The sequence below is a fragment of the Corvus brachyrhynchos genome, unplaced genomic scaffold (genome assembly GCF_000691975.1).
Source record: "Corvus brachyrhynchos isolate BGI_N302 unplaced genomic scaffold, ASM69197v1 scaffold202, whole genome shotgun sequence".
In the NCBI taxonomy this organism is placed as follows: Eukaryota; Metazoa; Chordata; class Aves; order Passeriformes; family Corvidae; genus Corvus; species Corvus brachyrhynchos.
This window is the reverse complement of record NW_008238132.1, coordinates 5,726,297-5,741,706: the sequence shown is the minus strand read 5'-3', so window position 1 is coordinate 5,741,706 and position 15,410 is coordinate 5,726,297. Positions and strand designations below refer to the sequence as shown.

Genomic DNA, 15,410 nt, shown 5'->3' with positions numbered 1-15,410 from the left:
AGTTTAATGATTTTGGTTAAAAAGAAAAAAAAGAGACTGATCAGAAAGGTTCTTGCTGACAAAATCTGTACTTCACCAAGGCTACTAGACTGAAACTTCGATGAAGAGTAGTGGTTAAGAGAGAACTGCCTGACACAGGTCAAACCTGTTTAAAACAAGGCTTTTGAGGCATATGTATAGATAGTCAAAGAATAGCAGGTGTAATATTTTAGGTTTAGAAACTAGCTAAGGGGAAAATTTTAGATTAATTTGAAATTGAATTACACAGAGTGCTATGGTAATTCTTTTAAAGAACTATAACTTTAAAGGATGTAGAGAAAGTATTGGACATCCCAAATGTCAAACTTTGCAGAAGATTTGAAAACAGGACTTGAGATTACTGAAGTCTGAGGAATGCCACGGGGGTTGGAAAAGCTAGTTTTTGGCAGTACAATGGCAGATGAAACTTGGTGCAAGGTAACGCACAATGAAGAAAGCATTTAAAACAAAAAATGGATGAATTTTTTAAAAGTAACTGAAACCATGCAGTAGAAAAATAAGTTATTGTGGACAGCTCAATGAAACCATGTGTTCAAAGTGAAGTCACAGTTGTAGAAGCAAACACGCAGGTATATGAAAATGGAATAGAAAACGATAATACACTGTAGAAATTCGCGGTCCAATTTTATTTGAAGTGCTGTTTGGTTGTCGTCACCTGTATGAAAGAAAATACAGTCAAAGGTCTTCTTGAAGTGGGCAAAGAGGTGAGAAATAAACTGGAGAGACAAAAGGACATGGGACGAATGCATATAACGTATGTTTGAGGGAATGTGAGTTAGATGCGTCATATTCATACTTTATCCCAGTAGAAGGAGTGGCAAATTTGGAAATGACAAGGGGAAATGCTATATAAGTTATATATGATGATCCTACCTGATTCCTAGAAGATAGAGACACAAAGTTGAAGAGGTTCCACAAGTAGCTAAGACAGTATAACTAGTACAAAATCTTTTCAGAAGAGATTTTTTTTATTCTTTGGAGTTGTAAGATAACTAGTGCAATCTGTATGTATTTAGGAAGAAACTTCCTATATGGACAGTTTATAGACTATATGCCTTTTTATTTCTTCATGCTTTGTACTATTATTTGCAGAGACAATATGCTGTGTTATGTGGACACCTACATTGAACTCAGTTTTTCTGTGTTTCTTGGATTTGTGTTTGGAATTACTTCAGCACTGTACGTTAGTGTATTAATTATTATACAAATAATTAGATAAGGTTCCTGCTGTTACTGTATTTAGTTGGAAATTTATATATTGAATTTTTCTCTGTGTTATGAGAAGACAGTTAAACTGGTGTGTATGAAGTCTTACCTAAAGTCTTAACCTCGAAGGTGTGTGTGATTTGGGAGAAGCAGTGGGAGGAACTTAATGTACATTTAGGAAGGTTTTCGTAAGGAATGTGTATCGCTTGTTTTATATCTGTGGTTTTTGTCACTGTAGCTTTTAACTATTTCCACTGGAAGTGGGACTCAGCATTGTCTTCCATCTCTTGAAATGGCAACAATACCTCCTAATGCCAGGGGAACTTCAGATTCATTTTCTTACATGTTTCTGTAGTGTGGTAGTAGTTTACACTATAAAGGAATTATACCTAGAGCAAAGTAGTACTGTGCTTGCCCAAAAGGTTCTAGCTATAATATGTGTAGGTTACTGTAGGTTTAAAGGAATCTGTGCTTTGGAATGAGTTTATTTTGCTGCTGCATGTACTGTGCAACCTGATAAAGTTGAAACCGAGATTTCTGCAATGCAAGAATTGTAGGTTGTATGAGTCTTCGCTTCTTTCCATCGGTGTTGGCAAAATAACACTTCTTGGCTAGAAGCATGTTTTACAGATTAGATGAGTCCTTTTGTGCTTGGCCAGGATTTTCTGGCAGTAGTGGGAAATTTATTCAAGTAGACATCAAGTCTTATGCTGTAGAGTGCGATCACATGGGACATGGACCTTCAACTTAATTAGATATTAAATTAAATCTCACAGAAGTCAGCCATAACGTCATCTGTTTTTTCCCTTCCTTATGTGGCATCTCTCCTGAATATCACCATGAAACTGTAAACATCTATCCAACACCTGTTATGTTTAGTTGTGAGCGTGTACCTGAAAACAGCGTAGACAAGTCTACTAAACTGTTGTTTCCTCTTAGGATAAGCTACAATACTTTTTTTTAGTAAATAAATACGTAATGAGAGTCTGTTGGTTCTCGTCTAGTAAATGGCATTTTTTTCAGAGACTGCAGAGAAATAGTTAACAAATGTGACTGAAGTGGATATGCAGCATCTTGAAGTACAAGTGAAAGACATACTTTTGGCCTTTAGGAGCTTAACTTACTTTATTCTTGACTTGTTGAGGGAGAGACAAAAACCATGTAAAGAAGGTCTATAGGGATGTGAAGGAAGTATTTCATCCCCATAGTATGAAGGAATCAAATGTGTTATAACTGTAACAAGTAAAATAAAAGGAATATGTTGAGGATTTTTCAGTGAGAAAAATTAAGTATGTGTTTTAAACCATCATAACTTAAATTCTTGATTTGCATGTCCCAGGAAAAATATACTCAGTTTCTAAATTGATACTTGATTTTCAAGATGCAATGTTGTCAGAATATTTCTTCTTGACAACTAAACAACATTTAATGTAAAATACTATGCTTCCCCTATGTTCAGTATTTCAGTTTGATAGCTGTTTTTGTTCTCAGTTCTTCTGTAGAAATATGGTTGTGCCACTATTGAATCTTTCCACTGAAAGGAGAAAATACAGGCTCTTTCAAGATCCTTGTATTGGCTTGTAAGTTTGAAGAGGTAGGCATGATACATACAGGTTGTGTAGTATTTTTAACAAGGGTTATTAAATTGGACTTGAAGCATGGACTTGCTGCACGTTCTTTGATGACAAGTTATTTGACGAATTGGCTTTGGGAAGTTTTTTTAAATCGGTATAGAAAGGTTGTCCTAATGTTCATGTTCCAGTTTGCTAGTAAGAGGTAGTGTTGAATTAATAGAAACTAGTACTCATATTTAAGAAATTATGGTTTTGTTAGTTTATATTGTAGGAATCAGTTGAAGTATATAGCAGAAGTACAAGTTTAGTAGAACAGGTGTGGCCTTCATGGAGGAGGGTGGGCTAGAAAAGTAAGAATAGTCTTAAGAAAAAAAAAGAATGGTTGCAGGGAAGGCTTGTTATACTTACAGATTTTTAGATCTCATCAGAGTCGTTTTCTTCTAAAGTAATTTGCTTTGGGGCGTAGTACATTTCTGGCCCTTAGACTGAAATGCCTTTAGTACATGTTGAGACGATGGCTTAGTGGATGTAGACTGGTCTGCAGCTGATGTCTGAACCAACATGACTCAGTAAGTTATGACCTTCTGCATCATTTTAGAGATCTACATCATTAAACTAGAGATAAGTTTTTAACATTGTCAGTGAATAAAAAGGAATAGTTGAATTTTACTAGTTTTTGAGTGACTATCTGCAATTTTATGTTGTTTCCTTAATGTGTTTCTAAGGTGATGTTAAGTTTTTAAATTAAGTCAAGATGTAAGTCCCAATACGGAATAGCTAGTGAAATTCTCAGGCATCTCCTTTTCTTGGTGTAACTATCTCCCACATATCAACATGAAAGAATCCCCCAATAAAACAAAAGAAGGCACTATGAGAGGTGAGAACAACAGGGCTGTTCTGGTTTCCTATTTAATAAATTAACCTGAGATACTTCTAAGCTTGAATTTTCTTCTTTTGCTACAGTAGTGAAGAAACTTTGTCCTGTATTCCACTTGAGCCCAGGCAGATCATTTAGAGGCTGTTGCTTCAGCAGATGCAGAGGTGCAACTATATAGCTTTATACGGGAATTTAGCAGGGGGACAAGAGCGGCAGAGCATCAGTTGACTTGAAATTATCTTTTTTCGTGTAAGGATAGTCTCTGTCTTTCTTAGGTGTTCACAGGACCGTCTGCCACACAGAAAATAGGTGCCAATGCAGTAGTTAGACTTGTCTTGGAGACAGTGAAAGTCAAATGCAAAACTATCAATGGAACTTGATTCCATTGTGTTGCTTCAGAATTTTTCCCCCTTCTGCCAAGGGTCTCTGGGGTTTTTTTATTTTATTATCTCTTCCCCTTCCACATTCTTTATGTTCTGAAGAGTTAAATGGTTCCACTTCTGAGGCTCATCTGCCTTGCATATAAATATTCTTATTTACAGCTGAGAATTCTTGCTCAAGCTGTTAAAATGGTACTCTTAAAAGTGTTCACGAAACTTCTAGTCTTTAGAACTTTATCTGTTCTTTCAGTGCCTATTTTAAATTTTATTCTCTGATGTGTGCTTGACTCTTGCCCTGCCTTTAAGCCTTCTTATTTTATGAATCCTTTCTTCTCTTTTCCACATCTGCTATTTGCATTCTGATTATATGAAATTGCATTAAAACATGTAGCCTGTGGAGTCTCTGCTTGTTTAGGAAGGTATTTGTTCAACAGGCTAAAGGGGAAAATGTTTTTTGTACTATGAAAAAACCCCTGCCAAAATACCATGTAAAATACACCTGCTTCTTCAGGCTTCTTGTAAAATAAAGTTGTTTACTCTAATGCAGCATTTTTCCCTTTATAGAAAGAGTCGTCACGAGGAAGACATAGAGAAAAGGAGGATATCAAAATTACAAAGGAGCGAACGCCAGAAAGTGAAGAAGAAAATGGGGATTGGGAAACAAATAGAGAAGGTATGTATAAGGTATTGAACTCAGTCCCCTAACGCCTCAAAGAACTGTGAGATTTCTAGGCTGTGTGTTAAGTGGAATGCTTCAAGATTTGGTTTCTAAGCAGAATATTTTCATGCAGTAGCCATTAATTTAATTTTTTTTTTGAGGAGAACAAACAAGTTTTCTGAGTTGGACTGCTACAGTGGTTAAATCAACTAGCTTTTAAAACACAGGGTTTTGGGGGTTTTTTCCTCTTTTGACTACTGAGGCAACAAGGAATTTAGGTGTAGTCTACTCCATGGTGAATCTTTCACATTAAGGTCACTAGATGAATCGAAGTTGCATATAAAGGAATTTTGGAACTGGTCAGTCTGAGAAGAAAGTGTAATTCCTTGGAATTCAAAAGTTAGCCGTTTTTGTTGCGTAATTTGTGATGGTCTAAACTGTCATTAACAAGGGCTCCATCTGAATGAGTATAATTACAGTTGAAGGTGGACATCAGTGAAATATTTATATTCTAAAAATACCTGAAAAATGCTAAGTGTCTTCCATTACCTTCTGTAGTCACTTCGGTATGAGTTGGTGGGTGGGAGTTTTTGGGTTTGAAAATTTTTTTAGTACTTACAAGGTGGTTTCATTGTTGATGTGGGCAGTTTTCTTCTCTCCTAAGTTCTGCTTTTGTTAGAGTCCAAGTTTACCTGATAGTGATGTTACAGGAGCTTCTATTGAGCTGTGGTATTCCTTTAGTTTTTTCTAAGTGTCTGTGTTTCAGAAGTAGTTACAGTGTTGCAAGAAAAAAAAGGGCAATTCTCATCCCTTCTGAGGGAATTCAGGTATAATGAATGTATTTGCAATGAAGTGCACTGCAAGTTTTAGGATGGAGCTCCTTGGAAATGTCATTAACTAGGGAGCTTTTCAATATTGTGTGCTAGAAATGTTGCAGGTCCTGTTTTGCTGTGTCTTAAGCACAATACATGAATGGAAAAGTAGCCATAATATGTATTCACTCCTTAGTAGACTTTTTTTTGCACACTTTAAGAAAAATTGATCTATGACATGTATATATGGAAATAAAACCTGACTCAAAAATGTTTGAAACATAGAAACCATGAATTCTATATAAATATATAGTATTAATGTCTTAAGTCTTAGACACTGAGACTTTCATCTTGAGAATTCAGCTTTTTTTTCAAAATACTGTCAATTTTTGGTACATGGATGAAGTAGAATTACTATCTGTTAAGTTCTAGGGAGTGCTATATAAGTAGGTGGATAGACTGGGAAAGAACCTGTGTCATTAGGAACTGCACCTTTCTCTAAACTGCTCCCATGCATTCATGACAAATGAAGGCAATTTGTAGACTGAGTTTAGTTCCTGCAAAACCTTTTATATAGTTCCTGTATGTAGGAAGGGAGCGAAAGCTAATAACTTTTTAATGAAGTCATCTTTTTGCTGACAGATATTTTCCCAAAATGCTTTTTGAGCATTAGACTTAAATAGCCATAAACAACATTAATGTAAACAGAGTGAGTAAATTAAATTTTCAATACGATTTCAGTTGCCAGGTTGGAAGCATATGATACTAATTGTGCATGATTTAATGAAAAAATGAGAGAAATAGCACTTTTTCTAATGTGAAAACCAAACAGTGATAATGTTTGGTTACAGTTTACATCTGGTTTTACAACCAGATGTAAACTCTTGAAGTGTGTGTTTATCTGATAAAAGGGTTCATACTGAACTCTTCTCTTATTTTAAAATCAATGTCTGCATGTAATTAAGTAAGTGTATCAATTGATTTGTAAGACATTGTATTAAATAAAACCTTCTAGTACCATGCATCACTATATAAATCTGTTTCATGTGATTTTCCCAGTTAAATAGTGCTCTTCATATTTTCGGTCTTTGTGAAGACACACAGTTTTAATTTTTTTGTTATTTAAATATAACTAAGTGGTTCCTATGTTTCCCTTCCTGATGAATGTCCGTGGAAGAAGTTAAGGTGTTGTTTTTAACGAAGTTTAAGAGTCTTAACTTCAGGTTGTATGGAACTAACTGGAGTTACTTCAGGTTTGCACACATAATTGGAGAAGAAATTTGACATTCATTCCTTGATCCATTCATGCAGTACTTAAAAGTCATGAAAATATTTATGCTTGGCATCCAGTATGCTAAATGTTATTGTTATCTTTTTCATAAGAAATTGTTTACTAATCTATTTACTTTTTTTTTCTTTAAATAAAGACTCTGATAATGGAGATGTTAATTACGATTATGATCATGAGCTGTCTTTGGAAATGAAGCGCCAAAAGATTCAGAGAGAACTCATGAAATTGGAACAGGAAAACATGGAGAAACGAGAGGAAATAGTAATTAAAAAAGAGGTTTGTATTATGTAAATGTGAAATAGAAAAGACAAGTCATCAGCCACTTCATAGACTTCTAATTGTTTCCCATAAGACTTAAGGTGTTTGGGCTACAAATATACTATTGTGTTACATAATTGTAAGTAACTGGCACCTATATAATTAGTATGTGACTTGAGTATTAGAAGTGAGTATCTCATCAGTCACCCAGCACAATAACCGAGTTTTCTCCTTTGTGAAGTCAGCTCTTAAATGACTAGGATTTAATGCATTTTAGTGATACAAAACAAGTAAGATTTGTAACAGAGAGGACATAAAAAAGAAAACACAAGGCATTTGCCAATCTCATTTTCCAGCTTGCCTTATAGTAACAAGTAAAGTAGAGTGACAAAGTTATAAGTGTTAGAAACCCTAAAATTTTGGGGAAGATTAAAAAAAAAAAAAATCTTCTAAGGATGTTTTTCTTTTTCAGACAAATATGAGTGTTAGTCGTGAGCATACTGATTTTAAACTTTTAGTTACAGTTTTTGTAATGTATTAGAGTGCATCACCTTCTTTTCCTCCATGCTTTATCTGTTGTCTTCCTTTTATGGTGTTCTTTGCGAACAATGTGATTAGGTTGAAGTAGAGATGTATATGGTTAAGATCTCATACTCTCTCACTTGCTGAATTTACATATTTGACACATATATCGGCATACACTTACACATTTGAGCATCAATATCTTATTGGTTAACTGTATTCTTTTCCTCAAGATTTCTCCAGAGGTGGTTAGATCTAAATTATCACCATCGCCATCACCACGAAAGTCTAGCAAATCTCCAAAACGAAGGTCCAGTCCCAAATCATCATCTTCAGCTAGTAAGAAGGACAAGAAAGCATCTACTGTCTCTTCACCACTTTTGGATCAGCAGAGGTCAGTATGTAGATGCGTCTTGCAAGAGAGTGAGAACACAGAACCGCACTTATATTTATTACCGGAGTTTTCATAATTAATGTTTTCCATTTTCCTTGCTTTCAGTACCCTTGATTATATAACTTTGGGAGAAGGTCTCTAAATTGTGGATTGTGAATCATACAGAAAATGGTTATATGCATGTAGTTGTCAGTCGATTATTTTCATGGTTTACAAGCAGATCTTTTCCCTTTGAATATCCAGAGTCTTTGGGAGGTGATGAGAAAATATAAAGCATTGAAAAGTGGGAAGCACTTTTGTTTGAAATGCTGTAGCCTGTGAAGCAGCCAGATCTCTAAACTGAAGTGGTTAAAATTTGACCAACTGCACATTCTGTTGGTATTGCATATTACTGTTCAAGAAATAATGTGTGACTTTCAAGGCGGGGAATTTCTCAGAATTCAGGATAGATAAACGAGGCATGGGGGAGGGCAGGGAAGAATTAAGGCTAAAATACGTAAAAATCACAGGATTTTAACTGAGTGCTGTGCCACCAAAGTCACTCTCCAAAACCTGTTTCTAAAGTTCTTGCTGGCCACAAGACGTTCTGAATTGTTGTTTGCAGCTTTTAGATAGGAAAGAAATTACTGCAGCAGTGTAACCAGACACATCTGTATCTGCTAAGTGAAAATCCCCTTTAAAATAGGGGCAAAACAACATTGTTTCTGCTACCAGAATGGTATAGCGTGTGCTGGTGTGCTACTGATACTCAGTATGCAGTGATACCTAGTTGGCAGGGTTTATCTTAGTGGTAAATTATGTGGAAAAGATATACTACTTCATATTGTGAGTTGCATATTCAGGAGTATTTAGATGCTTCATCCTTCGTCTTTCAATTTAACGTTAACTTCCATCGGGTAGGTAACATTAAATTGAAAACATGAGTAGTTCAAGTGTGTATATGGTTGGGGGTATTGCATTGCAGAAGTGGGAGTCTAAACAGACAAGGTACTCTAGTGTTTGTCTTCTGTTGTATACAGTTCATGTAAGGGCATTTTATATTTGAAAACTGGTTCTGTCTGAACAAGAGCAATTCCTGATTTTGTTCACTTCCTTCAGAAAAAAAGGCTATAAATCAAAGAGCTCAACATAAATTTTTACCATCTCTATTCACCCTTTGGTCAAGTTCAGCTACTGAATGGTGCTTGCTAATGGAGTTGGTGAATCCTGTCCTAAAAGCTTCAAGGCCTTTTATGTTATAATTTCCTGTCAACGTCTGAGAAATTACTGTTTGAAGTAGTTGTCAGCTCTTCATTTTTACACCCACCCCGCACCCTGTTAATTTCTCTCTAGGAGTTCTAAAAGTAACCAGAGTAAAAAGAAAGGTCCTCGTACCCCTAGCCCTCCTCCTCCAGTACAAGAGGATACTCCCCTGGGGAAAAAACACAAAGAAAAACATAAAGCAAAAGAACGTTCAGAAGAAAAGGCAAGGGAGGTGAAAGAGAGAGGGCGTGACTTTGAAAGGCACAAGGAGAAAAAAGAGAAGCAGAGGTAAGTTACATTGCATTATCAGCTTTCAACTGTAAAGTAACCTTGCTTTTAAAGTTATCTTTTATAGAACACTGAATAATAAGGGTGGTTTTACCTGCTTTGCCAACAATCTTTTTGGTACTCATGAAGTATTTTCAGTGTGTTGTATAGATGGGTTGATAAACTATAACAGATTGGTAGGTTTTAATTACATAACTTAGTAGGTCTGTAAAAGTGCCCCTTTGAAAGATTCATTACTTCTCAGGAATCTGGACCTTCCCCAGCAAAACAGGTTGTTCACCAAAATCCTTATCAAAGTCATTCACGTCTGATTGCCTGCTTTTCTGAAATCTTAAGAGTACTAATATTTTTATAAGTTGGCAGTGTGCATTTAAACTCTCCCTAATCTTCAGTAGGTTAAACTATTTTTGAAGTAGTCAAAGACTACTGACATTTTAGAATTGCTTTTGCATATATGCGTATTTATACACTAAAATAAAAGGTGGACTACTATGACTATTCCATTATTTCCTGGAGCATACATGTCCACTTAAGCTGAAAGATAGCGATCTGCATTTTTATGGCATGTGTTTTCTTGATGAAAGTAGGGTACATGTTCTTAAGTCTTACTTTGTAAACTGGCATATCAAAGACTAAGGATTGGAAGAGCAGTGAATCATGTATTTATAATTGATTAAATAAATTACACCATACTTACTTGAAAGTATTTTATTTCCCTCATGATTGCCCACTCCACTACTGGAAAGAAGTTGCAAGCAGTAGAAAAGAGTATTCTAGGTAGTGCTGAAAGGATTAAGACAGTACTTGTTTTATCATTGTACTACAATCAGGTATTGCTGTGGTGACTACTGCCTTATATTTCACTGTTGGATTTTAGTCTTTTTTTTTTCAGTACATAATAAAAATGAAGTTGTAATGTCAAATCTCTATGAGGTACAGTCAGTGAAATAGTTGAAGGTTTTGACAGATTACTTTCATTCACTTGCTACTGGGATTAGCCCTTAAGAATGTGTCTGAGCTCAAAACTGCTGAAATAAAGTTCTGATGTTACAGAAATTTTTAAATAAGGTAACAAAGTATTTCTAGTTGGTAAGAATTCTGTTTCACCAACACATGAAATATTAGGTAAAATTACAAGAAGATTTTTTTTGGTTTTACCATGTTCTAATTTTTACAGTTCAGTGTAGCAAGAAATTTAGTCCGTATCTTGCATTTTTGAGTTGTGCTATCTTGAGGTAATTTCATATGTGAAATTATAGATGGAACAAATGATTGTGTAACATAGCTTTTGATAACGTAATCACAGGTTCTGTCTTGGAGTTGTTTGTAGTTTCTTAGAAATGTGCTAATGCCATCTTATCCCTGTTACACAAGCTGCTGTTTATGTTTTCCAGGGATCCCTCTGAAAGCTCCCGTAGACAGAAACGTTCTCCTAGTCCTGCGGATCACTCTGGCAGTAATTCTTCCCCTTCCAGGGAGTACTCACCACCTGCTGCAAGGCGAAGGCAAACCTCCCGAGCTCCAGCCAAGTCAACCACTCACAAACATAACTTCTCACCCTCTCGCAGGTGGGAGGTCAATTCTAGTTTGGAAACTTCCTCTGTTAGTTTGACTGCTTGTTTACGTGTCTTTTGTGAATATATTTGTGCTTCAAACTCTTCAACTCTGAGACTGGTTTTCTTTTTGCCTAGTTAGTACATTGAGGTTACTTGTCATGTCAGGAACAGAAGTCACAGTGAAAGTTTCCATTTAGCACTTGCTCTCAAATGTTTTGTCCTCAGATAGAACTTCAGAAGTCTGATATGAGATATAGTCAGTCTGATCCTTCAGGAACTTTCTTCCTCCCTAACCTTCCCCTTCTTAAAAAGTAGAACATGGGAAAATCTTTAACCTTGGAGATGGGAAAGGAGCAGAGTTTCTCCATTCTAAAATGGGTAAAGTGATACTAAGGTCCTGGTCCTGGTTCTTTCTTGAGAAGCAGGCATAACTGGCTAAACAGTGGTATGCAAAGCTTCTTGCAGGAAGCTTTAGGGAAGGTATCATATCTTTAGTTCTTGGGGCTTTAGAAAAAAATGTTTTACCACCCATTAAAAATGGAGTAGGCTCCTTATTTTGGTCTGAAAGAATGTAAGCTCAGGTTTAGAATGGCAGTGCTAAATACTACTGTAGTCCCATATTTGTATAATGGAAAGTGAGGCATTCTTATTTTCTGCACCTCTGGTTGAAGGGTGGGGGAAGCCCCAGATGTCATATATATTTCTGCGTGCTGATGAAACAACCAAAATAAAACCCATTCGTTCAGCAATCCAAAGAGTTGTAAGCAAACTGTTTGGCTTCTGTGGTGACTCAGTTCAGCTGGAACGCTGTTGGATTGTTTTATGGTAGATGTCACTGATGGACATTTTTACTATATTGGATTCTTCATAGAGAAGTGAGTTCCTCCGGGAGCAATAGGACAGACTCTGCAAAATACCTCTTGTTTTAACTTATTCCAGTGTCCTGGTTTCAGCTGGTATAGAGTTAATTTTCTTCCGAGGAGCTGCTGCAGTGCTGTGTTTTGGATTTAGCATGAGAATAATATTGATAAGACACAGATGTTTTAGTTGTTGCTAAGTAAAGCTTACCACAGTTTCCCACACCCTGCCAGTGAGCAGGTGCACAAGATGGTGGGAGGGAGCGTGGCCAGGACAGCTGACCTGGACCGGCCGAAAAGATACTCTGTACCATAGAACATCATGTTCAGTGTATAAACTGGGGGAGTTGGCCAGGAGCTGCCAGTTGCCCACAGGGACAGGCTGGGTATCAGTCGAGGTGAGCAACTGTGTTGTGCATCACTGTTTCTCTTGGTTTTCTTCTTTTTCTCTCTCTTTTTGTTATCTCCCTTTTCATTGCTGTTATTCTTGCAATCATTATTATATTTTACTTTATTTTACTTTTTAAACTGTTCTTATCTCAACCCACAGGCTTTACCTTTTTGCCATTCTCCTCCCCGTCCTGCTGGAGGTGGGCAGGGGAGTGAGTGAGCAGCTGCGTGGTACTTAGTTGCTGGCTGGGTTTAAAGCATGACATCCAGTAGTTTATTCATCACTGCCTGCTTGTATCAAGTGTTGTGCAAGGGAATGTTAAGCAAGGAAGATAAATGGGCCTTCTGCTAGAAGCAGGGAAGGATATTTGAAATATTTTGTCTCCATACCATTGAAAGCCTTCCATGCAAGCCAATTTTGGTAACCCTGTGAAAATAGTGGTTTCACAGGGAAAAATAAATGTAGTCTTACTTTAAAGACAGTAAGTCATGAAAGTATTTTGGATTCTGTCAGTCATATCTATCCCTGACAGAATTTTACCTTGAGTGCTTTGGAAATTTTACTACTAATTCCTGGTCATCTGTTTCATTTGCATATGAATTGTCATTTTAGAGGTATGCAGGCTACTTGTTTCCTCAGGAATAGTGAGATTTTTGAAGATATGTTATCCAAGTGTGGTTAAAAAGTGGCTTTTTAACTCCTGCTCTTCTTGTCATCTCTGGAGTTTTGTGAAGTAGAAGGGAGTTGGGAGTTAAGGACAATATATATTTCATGAGAAAAGATACTTGCAAGTTACTTTGATCCTGATAATGGGAAAAAACCCCCACTACTGAGCCTAAAGACTTGAAGTGTGTTTTTGTCCATGTTGGTCATATTATGAGGAAATTTTTTACTGTTGTGTAAATTATCTTTAGTTAGTGATGGGATTTCAAAGATCAGAGATATTTAGTATATATTTTCTTATTCTATCAGATGTGAGTTTTCCATGTTTGTGTAAACATTCACATTTGCTCACATTTTAAGTAGCTATGCATATGGTTTTTCTGGATCTTAAGAACTGTTTAAAGATCAATCCTTACAATAAAACATGTTAGAAGTGTATAAGAAGGAGACGTTGTTGCTTTGTAAAAAAATTCAATGCTGTTGTAAACAAAAAATCCAAGTTACACCTCATAAAAATTATCTCCGTAATTTTATTATGAACTCCGAAAAGGATTTTATATTGAAGAAAGCAATAGTCTTATTTGGGGATGGGAGAGAAGATAATGATTTTTTTTTCTGACTCCTCCCTTCCTTCCCCTACATTCTGGTAGCTATGTAATACAATTTTGATTGGACAGATTTTTCCTGGGTATTAAATAAATAATAATCATTTAAAGACAAGCATATTTTGAAAGCATATACTTGGCACCCTGGAGGGCAGCCAAGTTTGATGTTTTATAGAAACAGCATGTATTTTCAGCAGACAGAGGGTAGGGAATACACAACTTATTTTAATTGCTTTTTTGTACGGTGTGTTAAGAACCTTTCAAGTCAAATTGTTACACGTGTGCCTGTTTTAACTCTTCCTTGCAGGTCTGCTTCTCCATCAGGTCAGCATCATTCTCCCATATCCTCCAGACATCACTCCTCTTCCTCACAGTCAGGCTCCTCTGTTCAAAGACATTCTCCTTCCCCACACCGCAAAAGAACTCCTTCTCCATCCTATCAAAGGACAGCTTCCCCGCCTGCAAGGCGGTCATCTTCCCCTTATCCCCCCCACTCCTCCTCTCCACCTCAGAGGAAGCGAAGTCCTTCGAGACACCGATCTCCTGGAAGAGACAAGGGAAGACACGATCGTGATCGGACTTCACAGTCTCATGACAGGCGCCATGAAAGGCGGGATGGTATGAATGAAAAATAGCTCTTCGGAATGGTTTTTATTTGTTTGCAAATTGCATTTTGAAACTTGATTTTTCAAATTGTGGCATTGTCTGCACCAATCCCAGGGGATAGGGGGTGAAGAAAATACTGGCTGTGTTTTTTCTTCCTGTGCTGGTTGTGCTGATTGTGCTGTTTGCAGGTACTGTGTATTAAAGTACCCCTGGTAGAACTGCTTATGTAGGCTCAACTGATTGTAAAGGTGCTGTAGGTATCTACATAGGTGTTCCTTGTATCATGCAATGGTGGTGTCAGTAGGTGATTTTCACGGCAGGGTACTCCTAAGTAACTATTACTCTTTTCTGTGAGGTGCCCAAATCCCGTCCCCACTGATTGCTGTCTACTGTCTTTGTAATTGACATTAAGTGAGGTGTGTGCAAAGAAACGGCCATTCCCTCTGGAAATCTGTAGAGCTGTTTCAACAATATGTGATGAGTAAACATGCTGTTTGCCTTGACAGACGGATTACAAAGAGTACGTATGTCAGCTCTATTTTTGACTGGCTGTAAACTTACCTTCCTGTAGCACTAATATTACAAATATGTAATAAAAAAAGCCCCAGAACAACAAAAAAATAAAAACCCCAAACTCAAACCAGCAGATTTTAGCAGGTCATTGAGGCTTTACAGGTGGTCCAGATATACCACAAATTTTCTGGAAGTGTGTGTGTGTATAGAAAATAAGAGGAATTTATGATTGGAGGAGTAATAACCCTACCTTAAAATTATTGAAGTGCACTTGCTCTTTAGTATGTTTGACATTTATTGTTATTATACTTAATGTCTTTTGAATGGGTAAATATTTGTAGAGATCCATATTTACAATAAGATCTTTAAAGCTTACTAAATGTATAGATAGATAACCCAGCATGATCTTTACATATTAATTTTGATTCGCTAAGTGTATTTTGACTATGTTATTTTAGTCTTATTTGTGTGTTAAGTGTATGCTTGCTCTGATTAAGCTGGGTATATAATGTTCTTTTGAACATTTTACAGAAACAAGAGGGAAAAGAGAAAAAGAAAGAGAAACAAGAGACGATCGTGATTATGACCAAGAGCAGAGTACCTCCAGGGACCATAGAGATGACAGAGAGTCTCGTGATGGAAGAGATCGGAGGGACACAAGAGACACCAGAGATCGGC

General features: G+C 36.6%; 1 protein-coding gene across 2 annotated transcripts in view; it reads left to right on the top strand.

Moving 5' to 3' along the window:
* ZC3H13 (zinc finger CCCH-type containing 13) overlaps positions 1-15,410 on the top strand; it is a 41,530-nt gene that overhangs the window by 8,686 nt on the left and 17,434 nt on the right. For both annotated transcript variants that reach the window (XM_017733602.1, XM_017733603.1), the window contains exons 4-10: positions 4,641-4,749; positions 6,974-7,113; positions 7,851-8,011; positions 9,344-9,541; positions 10,936-11,109; positions 13,921-14,231; positions 15,264-15,410. In XM_017733602.1, the coding sequence (XP_017589091.1) occupies positions 4,641-4,749; positions 6,974-7,113; positions 7,851-8,011; positions 9,344-9,541; positions 10,936-11,109; positions 13,921-14,231; positions 15,264-15,410 (1,240 nt within the window). The remainder of the gene's footprint in view (positions 1-4,640; positions 4,750-6,973; positions 7,114-7,850; positions 8,012-9,343; positions 9,542-10,935; positions 11,110-13,920; positions 14,232-15,263) is intronic.